This window comes from Callorhinchus milii, unplaced genomic scaffold, assembly GCF_018977255.1.
Source record: "Callorhinchus milii isolate IMCB2004 unplaced genomic scaffold, IMCB_Cmil_1.0 Scaffold7, whole genome shotgun sequence".
Lineage (NCBI taxonomy): Eukaryota > Metazoa > Chordata > Chondrichthyes > Chimaeriformes > Callorhinchidae > Callorhinchus > Callorhinchus milii.
In genome coordinates this window covers 15375240-15388513 of record NW_024704748.1, presented here as the reverse complement: position 1 = coordinate 15388513, position 13274 = coordinate 15375240, and the positions used below count along the sequence as shown (strand labels likewise).

The following is a 13274-nucleotide window of genomic DNA, read 5'->3' as shown; positions in this document are numbered from 1 at the left end:
AATCTTGAAAATTGTATTATTCAAGGTTAAAGTTAGAAACTAAAATTACATGTCACGAATAATGTATATTTATTGACTCATGACTTTGCAGCATGTGTACATATTCCAAGAATTTAAATAGTTATCAATACTGCTGCATGTGGTTTTAATAAAAAACAGGCAGACATTTCAGTTATTTTCTGACTGAGTACCTTTAATATTCATATCTACAGTAGAATTGAACGATGCCGAGAGAAAGTCAGACTAAGCCCTATGATGAATTATTAAATATATAAATTAGGTTGTTTCTAGGGCTGAGTGGAATACAAAGGTCACGCCCGTTCCACATGCCAGAATAACATTTTGCAAATGACAGACCATTAAATAACCAAAATGTAATTCACATAAGTGACATGGAACAGACAGTACAGACTGTGGAGCGATGTCATAACAACTACGTGTCACAAAATTATGAGTGAATAATGGGGTGTTTCCTAACGGAAGAGAATTAAGAGTCTGGTTGCCGCTCATGGTGGGTTCAAGTAGCAAATGTGACACTTAAACCTGCTTTAAATTAATTAAAGAGGTCTTTTTTTTTAAAAAGGAGTGTCCAAATAATGACTGGCCTCAATCAGGATGCCTTCTTCGGTCTATAAAGAACCTGCTGTGAGGTTAGCGGTCTGACCCCATCCAGTGGTTACAGTGTGCAACAGCCTTGATTACCATTCACTTCCCAGCATCGATCTTGCAAAGATCATGACAAATCTTACTGGGGAAAAGAGCCAGAAACCTGGATTAATTAATTAATGACGGGAAGGGGTGATCACCGCGGACACGACCGAAAGGGTCTCCTCCTGGGCTTGAGGCTTTCAAGTCCAGTTGGTCGGAAAACATCTGGATGCTGACAAGTGTGGTGTGGGATGGAAACCCATCAGGTCCAGAGATAATGGTCCTACAGAGGCTGCTCTGTGTTGTGTGTCTGTGTGTCTGTCTGTCACACTCTCGCCCGGAACCTTTATTCGGTCGGTACTGGGGAGGGGGAAGGAATTGAGTGCTGGACCAGAGCGGCCGGGAAGGGTTTGAGCGGCGGACCGGCTCGGCGTGCTGATGGAGGGGATGGAGGGGCGGCTGGAGGATGGCGTGTGTTACCGGCTTCACTTGGCCGGGGAGCCGCGGCCGAGCGGGGAAACCTCGCAGCAGCGGTTGGAGCAGATCCTGGCCCTCCTGGCCTCGCCCTGCGGCAACTACATCTGGCACAACGAGCCCTTTAATCTGACGCACGTCCCGGCCCGAGGTGAGTGAGTCTCAATCCCCCCCCACCCCACCCCACCCCCCCACCCCCCCCCCCACCCCCCACCCCCCACCCACCCCCCGGTGACGGGGCGCACAAGTCATCGCTGTTCGTGAGAATATACCAAAAAAAATATTATTATATGAGGACCAGTGTTTTTACTGGTCATTCCAGTCCGCCACCGTTTGGCCCCCAAAATCCACAGTCACTACACTTGACTCTGCGAAGCGCTTTGAGAGGTCATCGGAGATGGTGATGAGGCGCCACGTCAAATGCGAGGAGTGTTATCGCAACGTGTGGTTGGAATGGTCGTGAAGCTGTGGACTGGACAAGTGGTTGATGATCCATTTGCTAAATGTACTGATCTCAGTCCACAGACATATGTGGAAAAAAATTCGCCCACAAATATACAGTCAATTCGCTTCACAGCATATTCTGTGGAGCGCTTTGAGACGTCTAGAAGATGTGAAAAGCGCTATACCAAATGCAAGGATTATTATATTATTATTATTATGTAGGTAATGTCTATAGTTTTTTTTAAGCTCTGTTGCGTAATACTTGATCGTGACAGAGATATTAAAAGCAGTGTGAAATTGCAAGTCTCCGTTCTTCTGTAGGAGAGGTTCCTGCCCACATCGGTGGAGTCACAAACTTTGGTGACAACGTGGACGATGAATGGTTCATCGTGTACCTCATTCAGCGGGTTTCAAAGGAGTTTCCAGACTTGGTGGCAAGGTACTGCCTGGGAAACAATTAGATGTATTCTAATTAACTAAGGAAACTTCAAAACAAAATCAAACAGCTTGATGACAGAGCTGTATTGAAACACTTCATGGGAATTATTTGCAAATAATTGATTTCTTGCTTGAATTACCACCCTTTTGCAATTTGTGTGTTTATTTTTAAAGTTTGAGTATATCATTCATGCCTTTTCTCTGGTGCCAAATACAGTATATGCTAATTCTATTCTGGAACTGTGGCAAAAGGGATTTTTCAGAATTTATCAATTCTATTGACTTTATATAAATATTCACAACAGGATAGCAGTATATTTGTTTCTTCGACAGGTTATTTGTTAAAGAAGTTAAAAGTTATTTTCTTGCAAAACAAAGTAATTCAATCTCTCGATGGCTTATTGGGATTCTAATTATTGGATAGAAGTTTTAACAGATTTAAGTAATGTCCGTTACAGTTTTACTGGATAGAATAGCAATTGGGCCATTGTCCTTTCTCCTGTAGGATATGGGGTTAAATGCATTCCAGACCGATGTGAGGAATCTTCTCTCAAAACTGAGTTAGCGCAGTTGCAATACAAATTCTCCTAGGGCACCAGTTCACACCCAAGAGTCACCATAAATTGGCAGTCTCCACAGAGGCTAGAATAATGCCTGGTGGGAAATATTGCTCTGGTGTAATTGAGGTTAAAGCACAATTCTGACACAATAAAGATAATTGTCATTTTGAGCAGTCTGTGTTGCAGTACATTGTGACAGTAGCCGCAATAAGACTTTTTTTGGTGGGGAAGACAATTAATTCTGTCTGTCAGTTGAATATCTAAAGAGAAAGAGATGGTTTGTTTCATATTTCCTTGTTGTCTCTGTTTTCAGTATTGAGGATAATGATGGGGAGTTCTTGTTGATCGAGGCTGCGGAGTACCTGCCCAAATGGTTGAACCCTGAGACCAGTACAAACAGGGTAAGGACATTTAGCTTGACCATACAGGATACGGTAACTCAGGATACATATTATTGTTTTAAATTAATTCTCAGCAAGAACTTTCTGAATAAAAGTCTCTTTGTGCTTGTATATAGCTTTAATGTTGAGCTTGGTTGTCTATTAAAAGGGCAGTTCTACAATTTAATTGTGTACTGCTCACTGTGCCAGGATCACAATACTTTATTAAAAGAATAACTGTTGCTGGACTGATATTTCAAAAATCTATCTCCTGTATTATTACATTTTATTTCTGTCATCTCATAGGTATTTTTCTATCATGGAAAATTGCACATCATCCCACTCCCTCAGAACCCAGGTGAAGTATCATGGTTGCCAGTTAGCAATCCCACCCTCCCTCAAGCTCTGAGCCTACTCGCCACTCATTCTGAAAAGTGCCTGGCAGCAGGGCCAATACGTGAAGCTGTAGACAAACGTATTCACAGGTAACTGGAGGTTGAAGGGTCCCACAGCATAAGGTTGCTTGCCAGCAACCTTGTGGTATAAAAGTGGCAAAGAAAAACTGAGCTAGCTCATTGGAGTTGTGATACCAGAGTAAGAACTCCAATCTGACCACGAGGCTGGAAGGTAGTCTATGATTGTAGGGTTGCATCAACCGGTCTCATAACTCCAGATATGGATGCTGGACAACACCTGCAATCATAATTTTTTTACTCCTTAAAACTTTACCTGACATTTGATACATTCTTCAGTTGCTGTAGTTTTGAGGCACCCAGCTCATTCTGAAGATATTGAAATCTCGAAACGTACTTCAGTAGAATTTGTTTATCATTATAGTGCTGTTTAATATTACATCTGGAGGGGAAAGAAGTTCTTGCTTTGGACGCTCAGTGTATGTCGTTTTTAGTTTGTAGCTGACAAACGTTTAAGTGGACTTTGAACGTGTAACTTATTTTATTTCTGAATAGCATTTCTTTGTCATCCACAGTTTCCCAGGGAAGATTCGAGATAATCAACACCAAGCTTACTGCTATGTGCCAGCAGGTATTGCAGCAGTATTGAAACATCGTCCTGACTTGTTGGCACCTGCTGTTCAGGCTTTTTATCTGCGAGACCCCATTGATCTAAATGCATGTCGCATCTTTAAAATCTTTCAGCCAGATACCCGTGTAATGACTCTGGTAAGGACCTTGCTGGTCAAGCATAAATTGGGGTAGACATTACTAGGAACTAGAACATTAAGGTGTGAGCAGATTTTAATGTAGCTGAAATTTTGATTGTTCGTTTCTGATATACAACTGGGAGAGAGAGAAAGGAGCTAATAAGAATAAAAAGGCAATCCATTGACTCTCTCCATTAAAATGTATTCTTTCAGCATGTCAAAGTTCAGTGTGTTCTCTGAAGACATCATTGTTCTCTCATCAACATGTATGTTCTGCTTTAAAATGAGATACAAATATAGTATTTTCTCAGCAAGTTTATTCTGTGAGACTGGTTCTGCACCAATGTCTGCAGTAGAGATGTTCCATGCTTGTCAGCTGACCTGAACACCGAGTATATATTTAACTCTTCCAATGCTTTGGTTGATAGCAATTAAAATCAGAAATGTTTGCACCTCCTCTTGCTCTGACGGCTAAGTGAGCAGATTCAACACGCTGTGTGGAACCAGGCCATGTAAGATAAAGTGTCCAGGTCCCAGCAAAAGAGGCCCATCATCAGAAGAGAGGTGGAAAAAATAAGAATGGGCGGAGGAACAAAACAAGATCAGTCACTCGCATTGGAAATTTTGCAACATGATGAATGTACTTGATACAGCAGTTACCCTAAGAGATGTGTTTTCTCATGTTTCATTCTTCTCTCTTTTAGGTGACATTTACTAAATGTTTGTACGCCCAATTGCAGCAACAGCGATTCATCCCAGACAGGCGCAGTGGGTATACACTGCCAGCACAATCTGACAAGCACTTTAAAGCACATGAACTGGGCATGAAATTGGTAGGTAATTGAGACAACTTTTTAGAAAAAGTTACCATGATTTTTTAAGAGGCTATCACCACTGAAATGAGCAATTATATCTGCTGAATTGATAGAGCCACTAAATGACTAACGGTGCCCAAAATTGCTCTCCGACATCTCCAATAGCTCTGAAATGTTTAGAAAGCATGTCCAGAAACCAAGGGAAGAGGAATGATATTTTTCCTCCCAGAGAGAAACATACAAATCTGCAGGGCAGAAGTTTCCATCAAGCATTCACCAGCTCACAAAGTATCCTAAAATAAGTTTGAAATAACCATAAAGTAATCTGGTTCTTCCTCCTTTCCATTCATACTTTAATTTTGTTTAAATGCAGCTGTAACCATTTTTGGTGATGGTCAGCTGCTGGATGATTTTCCTCTGATGTGAATTTTAAGGCCAACTATAAATATTTATTGTAAATCGTTTATTTTGCTAGGCCCATGGCTTTGAGATCCTGTGTTCCAAATCTTCACAACCTGTGGCTAAAACAGAGTCTGGAATCAGCACGCAAAGTAACCCCCACTGGAAAGGATTTTTGAGCAGTTTAACAAAGAGTGACTATTTCAAGGTAAGATCTGATGCCTTTTATATTTCTTCAGCAGTGGCGCTACTAGATAGTTGCAGGTAAATGTGTTGGATTAGGTTGATATCCAGTAAACATTGTTCAGGCTCTCTTGTTATCCCCCCCAGTTAAAATTAGTCTCATGTCTGTTTGTGGGACATTGCTGTGCCCAAATTGGCTGCTGCATTCGCCTACAACATACACACTTACATCAGACAACTTTGCAATGTATCCAGTGAAGCTCCTTGAGATGTCTTCTCAAAATGAAAGGCACCACATCAAATGTAAGGATGTAATGAACAGTATCCATTACCAGAAGTGGGGAAGGAAAATGTGATGATCTAAAAGTTTCCAGACAATACAAAGGTGCTACCTACGAAGCAAATGAATTCAAACTCAATGTTAGTGCAGTGTAGAAGAAGCAATACTCTGCATCCAACCTAAGTTAATGTGGTCCTAAGAATTGCATATGTGATTCCTGATTCAGTAAAGCAAGAGCAAAGCAACTTTCATTTCCTGTATCAGTTGTTCAGTTACTGAGTGAACAAGACAATTTTCTACTAATTGAGTGGTGTTTGCTTAACTTTCCTTTCATGGGACATGTTAGCAGTTGACCATCGTGATGGAATTTCAGTGGTCAGTTTTATCGTATGTTGTTGTCCAGTTAACTGAAAGAAATGTAAAAATGTTGGCAAAAGGCAAAAATTAAGGTTTAATAACTATTTGTAATATTCTATTCTTACCACCAGGTAACATTATTATACTATATGTGATAAAATTAAGAACTATCTTATGATTCAAGATTGTACACCCTCTAGTGGTAGGTGACTGCTGAGAAAAACAATCTAGATTTCAGCTATCACCCAACCACTCCCAAGTGTTTTCCAGTGAAGTGGGTGTTAACTGTAATATAGAATTTTTCCTACACTGCTCCAAAATAGATTCCCTCTCCCAAGCCCAGACATGCAGAGCTTAATTATAATGTCTCTGTTGCTAACCTCACTGCAATGAGCTAACTCAGCACAGAACAGAGATCGGTCAGTCAGGCATACAAGCTAATGACACTATGAGGTTGCCTCTTGAGTACAATTTGTGAGCTAGAAGGGGAATGCTTTGAAGGCATTGGAATAGTGATTCGGACATTTACGTAACACTTTTCATGGCTTTAAATCCTAGGGTTTCCTGTACATCTACTAGCGACATAAGTAATAACTCTGATGCATAGAATGACAAGTGCTGCCTTTGTCATGTATTCATCTGATCTACCAGATACTGCAAAGCCAAGCGGTTGCACAGAAAATCCATCCTTAAATATTATGGAATTGTTTTCAAAATATCACTGTTTATACTGCCATCAATCAAGGGTCTTTGTTTTTTGCAAACAGCAAACTATGGCAATGCACAACAGTAAGCACTGATTATCATTGTTTGCCTTAAAGGAGAGAGAAAATGAATTGATCAATAGTTGAAAGTTTCTTTTTATATATGTTTTGGTATTTTAATGTGAGCATGTTGCAAGTTATGTGTTTGTGTCTGACAGGGGGAGCTGGAGGGTTCTGCACATTACAGAGAACTACTCCGAACAGCAGAAATTTATTTCCAACAGTCAGTCGTCAAACCTGAAAGGTACAGTGCCAGGAACACGCATTTATATTCACCGAATGAACCTTTGTACTCTTGGACTATAGCTGTGCTTTTCAACTTCACCTGAACCTGTTAGTTCATGAATGAATTGTGCAGATTACCATGAACAAATTATTTTGATCAAACTAAGTGCACCTTTAAATCACAGGAGTATTACACCAAAAATAAGCATGCAAACATTTCTCCAAAGCTTCGCGTCACATGTTTTCCCTTATGCATCTCAATACACCCACACTTGTACACATATATAGATTATTTACATATATATATAATATTTATTTAATGTTCACTTTGACACACAGACCAAGCAAAAAAATGTTTTATACTTGCCTAGTTACACCTTGAATGGGTCATTGAATTTTCAGGATTCTATCAAATTCCTTCATTGCTAGTGGATATTTGTTTATAAAATTCAATTCTGTTCTTTCCTCCCCTTAGTTCGTCTGCCTTCAACCCAGGGGAGAATATCCTGCATCTTTTGCAAACTCTCTGCTACAGCGCAGAGGAACTAAAGAAAGAAGAAGACAACCTCCCTCCAGAGGATGGTCGGTATATAGTCTTTGAAGTGTTTTGTGTGAATTTGTGTATTTTGCAGGCCAAAGGAATTTTGCTGTGATGAAAATTCTCTTGTACAGTGTCACGTCTAATTTGATAGTTGGAAGTCTAGCATTTTGCAAGTTAAATGAGATGCGTGCTGCAAAATGTAAAGTGTAATTTGAAAGGTTACTAGCATGCCTTTAACCCTATAATAGTAATACTTGCATTTACCCAGCGCTTCATTTCCTTATCTCTGATTGAGCATGAGAAGCTTGTTGACTTACTTAGACTTTCTAATTTGTTTCCCTGCATACTTCCCCTTAAAACAAAACACTCCGAAACCTTGCAACTAACTAAATCTTGCAACTAAAGGTCGAGTGTAAAACAATAATGTGCGGTTCAGACATATTGTATGTAACTCTTTGTCCCAACCTATGAGATTTGTAATTACATGCAGTTTGAACTTGAAATCTTCGTTTGACAAGCTACAATGGCAATTATACATGAATATTAACTTCATTCTGCCCCAAACACAAGCACATACACATACTTCTCACTTATAGAAAAATACAACAGAAGGAACTAGATCTTAAACTGACAAAGGTAAACAATGTAGCTTCTTGCATGGGCAGAAATCTCTTGAATTTTATGAGCGTCAAAATCTGTTCCTCAATTTTTAAAACCTCAATTTTTAAGATAAATAGGATAAGCAGATGTCTTTCCACATATCCTGACTTGACAAAAATGTTCTACTATCTTTACTGCTTCTTCTGCAAAAATACTTATGTAGTTTCTCAAAGCAGTGAAACTAATTTCCACAAAGCTGTGAAGTATAAGTTAATTGGGATGTGTTTCTGGTATTATTAGTCAATGCTTGACAGGAACACTGCACACATCTGGGACTGGAACAGATTGCAAGGTTAACATTGAGCAGAGTTCTATCTTGAATCGGGCCCTTATTACAGTGCAGTAATATTTTTAGATGGAGTTCAGTGTAAGATATGAATATAGTCTTACGTTTAAAAGATTTTTGTGTTAGTCAAAGAAGGTGAGGGAGTTCGCTCAGTGCTTTTATGATTGAGAGGGACTTACATGGACATGTGGACATGAAACAAATCTTACTCTGAGGTTACGTGCTGTCCCCTCACGTTCCCATGATCAGTGAGAGATTCTGGATAAGTAGTTTTCCCAAAGGGTCACTCATAACTTTGGAATACTGTCCTTCAGCCCCTCCTTAACCCTCTCTCCCGCCTTAAGACCTTCCATTTCAACAGTGCTTATGGTTACCTACCAGCCACCCCACCCAGCTCGGAGTCAGGCTACGCCATTGTTAAGCACCCTGAGACGCTGCCCTGTTTGGAGGGTGTTATATAAGTGCAAGTTGTTATTGTTTTATGCGTTTCAACCTACTTTGGATTCATCTTTGTCTAGATAACAGCTGGCTGGTAATTTCACCAGAGGAGCTTGATCATATGCTAGAGGAGGCTTCTGGGAAGAAACTGCTGAATTCTGTCAGCCCAGAGGAGTGCTATGATTTGCAGGAGGTCACAGAAAGCATGAAGGCTTTTGTATCAAAAGTATCCACGCATGAAGGTGCAGAACTGCCATGGTATGAAGTTCAGATTTTCAAACAATTTTCAGTTTGACAGGTTAGATACATGTTTGACTAGAGTCATATATCTTTGGTCCTTTGCTTTGTCCATATCTGAGAAATACCAGGATGTGGAAGATGGAATTACTGAATCTGCTCCTTACAGACTCATCCTTTCTTTGAATTAGTTATAATGTTTTTAAAACACACAAAAAACAGCACAGCATTTCTGGTGCCTTCTTCTGAGATTATTTGCTCACTGTCCATTCAGTTGATGATAAACCCAGAAGTTAGAAGAGTTTCTGAGATATTGAGATATTGAAGATAACTATTCATTAGACTTGTAATGACCTGACCTAAACGTGAAAGGCAAGGGATTATGAAGGGTATAATGAATGCCGAGGAAAACCAGACCATTGCGGCATCTTTCACATTTTTTTTATCTTTATCTGTCAGTCTGGCTCCTTGTGGAAAAGCACATTCCTTCATAAGGCTTGCCATACAACAGATAAGATAGCATAATTTCTGTTTTATAAAAAAATGTAAATGTTTCCCAGAAGTATCCTGTATTCAAATACAGGGCAGACGAGCATCTTTTTCCCTGGTCTTTATCAGACTTTTGCGCCCCTTGTTGGAAAATTTGTAACTTGTTCTCTTCTCCTTGGGCAGTGAAATACTTCTACTCATTCCCTTCAAACAGACTAGTTGGAATCTGGATGTTAGTAAAATATATGAGAGGTTTTGTGAGGTGGAAACACAGCCTGCTGGTACACGGCTCTGCTCTGCCAGGGGACACCTACACACTCTTGTTAAATAAGGCAGCTCGCTGTGTTTATTAAGTATATACCAGAACAGTTGCAGCTTCAGTATTTAGTTTTGGCTCAGTTAGCCAATGTACCCAAGACAGGAGTGGAGTGTCATGCTACACTTGGTGTAAGAGTCCCGATTAGTGAGAGAATAATCACCCAGGATTCTCACTCCTGGTCACCATCTAAGCATGCATGCTAAAGGTGCTTGTGTGCAAAAAAAATGTGAAATCCTATCATGGAATAGGTCCATACTTAAGCTGAAGCACAGCCTCTGTGCCCTTAGTTCTGTCTTTACATAATTTAGGAAGAAACATTATTAATGGTACATTACATTTTTTTCATTTTTTGGTGTCTCATATGTGATAAAGTTGCTTCCACTTTTAACTTTTTTGTCTTTTTTCAATGTTCCTTCAGGTCTTCATCTGCTAGTCAAGTCCAATTTGACGTGAACACCTTTACCAGTGCCTTAGAAAAGATTCTCAGTAGGTTTTTGTGTTAGTGCTGGGCTTATGGTGTATAACAGTTTGCTGTTCAGATTACTTCAAATGGAATTTTACTGTTCAGTCTAAAATAATTAGCATATAGTGGCACAGGGGATTGTTGTGAAAATTTGCAGGTAAGAATACCTTGAGTGATGAAAAGTCATGAAATACTGCTTTGTATCATGCATTTAAAGAATGTTTTGCAATGTGATTTGTTGTATTTCAAATATACTTTGATTAAAATCTCCAGCAAAATGTTCAACACAAATTGGGACTACAGCAGTTACTGAAATGCCAAACTAGAGCTTGGACTACCAATCTTTCCAAATGTGTCCATTTTCAACTACGTGTTTGGGTGCCGAGAAAGGAAAGACTGTCTTGTAACACCACTTGTTAGCTGAGAGAAGTTTATTTGTGATCAGTGGAAGAGTGATGGCAATTGTGGAAAAGTCCCTTGGACTTTGGGTGAAGAAATTAAAGTCATAGATATCTTTTGCTTTTAACTTGATCTCAATGCAATAAGCGCTAGTCCGTAAAACATTGCCAGATTATTTTCCAGGAAGTTTCAATAATTAAACCAGTAATTAGGGTAATTAAACTACAAGTGCATTTATTTCCAGTAAAAGCAACTGTTGTTGACATGAACTAATTATAACTTACCTAACATGACAAGCCACTTGGGGTACACACATTAGTCACCTCCCTGCCTCTGACATGATTTTTGAAAATTAAAACCCGCACTCTTGTCTTTGGTTATAGGTGTGGAATCAGACGATTGTGATTCTGATGATATAGATGATGATGATGATTTCTTCGACGCTGAGTCTTACACTGATGAGAGAATGCAGGAAGGGGAGCCGTCAACCACAGAGACTCTTGAGAACCTTCGTGACTACATGAAACAGATGGACTTGGAGCTTGCAAGTACCAACATTGGCAAAAGCTTTACCAAGGTGACGGAAGAAGTACGTTCTCTGCACGATTGGTTCCTCACTGTATTTAGATTCTCACAAGAGAACATATATGACTGACAGTTCAATTTCATGTTTGGGTTACTGAAGTGCTCTACTGGGGGACTGCTGCAATGGTGGAGATGCGATCCCTCAAAAGAGACATTAAAAACAACTATGGGTTCATGTGGAGGTAAAGATCCTATGCCTCTTCTGTCCTCAGGAAAGCAGGCATGCTACTGTTAATCTAAGCAAATGCATGTAAAATCTGCACTTTTTTAACACTTAGCCGAAAAAAACGAAATTCAATTTCTAACAACGCAAATAAGGAAAGGCTGCTACATTCTTAAAAAATACTGTTTCTCTGTTGATATAGTTTTGAGTCCTCCATGGGAATTGTAGTTATTCTTCAAAATTGGGAGAAACATCATCACTACGTGGGAGTTTAAGAATCGGGAATATTTCTCTGTACACTTGTTGCACTAAATCATTATATTAATTTATAATAATCTGCATTTGGTGTAGTGCTTTTCATGTCAGGAGGGTGACTGAAAGCACTTCACGTGATTTTCTGTAGTATGTAGTGACTGTATTTGTAGTCGAATGTGGCAGTCCATTTGTACATAGCAATGACCCACAAACAGCTATTTAAGTGAATGACCAATTTGAGGGATTGTTGGCCGGACACTGAGATGTTTACCATCCTTTTGAACAGGCAGTCAAGACCTTGGTGAGTTCTACCACTGAGCCAGGCTGACACGTATTTAATGTAGATTTCTATTTAATCCTCCCACAGACTGGTTCAGACAGATCGAAAACCATTGTAGAAGCAGGCAATGAATCAGAGACCGAGTCAGAAAGGAATGTGGAGACTCACCCTGTAGATGTGGACTTGAATCTGGTGCAGAATCTGCTTCAGTCTTACAGCTCACAAACCGGCCTGGCTGGTCCCGCTTCCAACATTCTGCAGAGCATGGGTGTGCGGCTTCCGGATAACCAGGAGAATTGAAGCTCGTACTAGAAACTGTTATTGTGAAGCCTCAGCAATGAACACTTACCAGTGTCTCAATCCCTATCGCTGACTTCAAAATGTGCAGTTACATTCTAACTCGTCGGTGAAGTCTCGAAGGATGTTTATGACGATCAAAAAGTGAGATTTGTCATGGACTAGAGTGGACGTGCAGTGGACTAATTCATGTGGAATCAATGATCCTGTATACTCTGTATATAGTAAAAATAAGTTTTTGAGTAAAACCTTCAAATTATTTTCAAGACTAAGTAAATGTCTGTGGACATTCAAAATGGCAAATGAACAACAACAAATTCCTTTTATATAACGCCTTACTCATCGGGAGACGTCTCAAGGCTCTGGACAGTCAAGTGTTTGAACAAATGAGAAATACAGTATTGGGAGTCGATGGTAGATTTAGAGGGTATGGAATGAAGTAGATTATCAAGTCCATCAGAGCAATGCTCCTTATTAACATTTATAGAGTGAAAATTATGCATTCCATAATTTGATTTGTACATAATTTTACACTACCATGATAAAACTCATAAAATGTATTTTTAATATTCACTAATTTGGGCAAAATAATTGAGGATATGAGATCAGTGTGGTGGCTCCAGGATGATACGTTATGGTGGGAAGATGCAGATTTCAGTGCTGTATTTCTGCACCTGGTGAATTGAATTTCACTGTTGTGTGAGGTAAAAGAGGAAGCTAGATTGTTCCCCAA

At 39.7% G+C, this 13274-nt stretch overlaps 1 protein-coding gene across 2 annotated transcripts; it reads left to right on the top strand.

The window, feature by feature from the left end:
* Positions 1-1053: 1053 nt before the first annotated feature.
* On the top strand, positions 1054-12813 carry ecd (ecdysoneless homolog (Drosophila)). Of its 2 annotated transcripts, none has more exons than XM_042336886.1 (13): positions 1054-1273; positions 1888-2005; positions 2878-2965; positions 3251-3429; positions 3933-4125; positions 4811-4939; positions 5397-5528; positions 7063-7148; positions 7605-7711; positions 9135-9312; positions 10518-10585; positions 11345-11538; positions 12332-12813. In XM_042336886.1, exons 1-13 carry the CDS (start codon positions 1087-1089, stop codon positions 12542-12544), a joined length of 1872 nt encoding a protein of 623 aa, XP_042192820.1. In that variant the 5' UTR covers positions 1054-1086; the 3' UTR covers positions 12545-12813. The 2 variants fall into 2 exon arrangements, with proteins under 2 accessions (XP_042192820.1, XP_042192819.1); XM_042336885.1 differs by having other exon boundaries at positions 11345-11550.
* Positions 12814-13274: the final 461 nt, after the last annotated feature.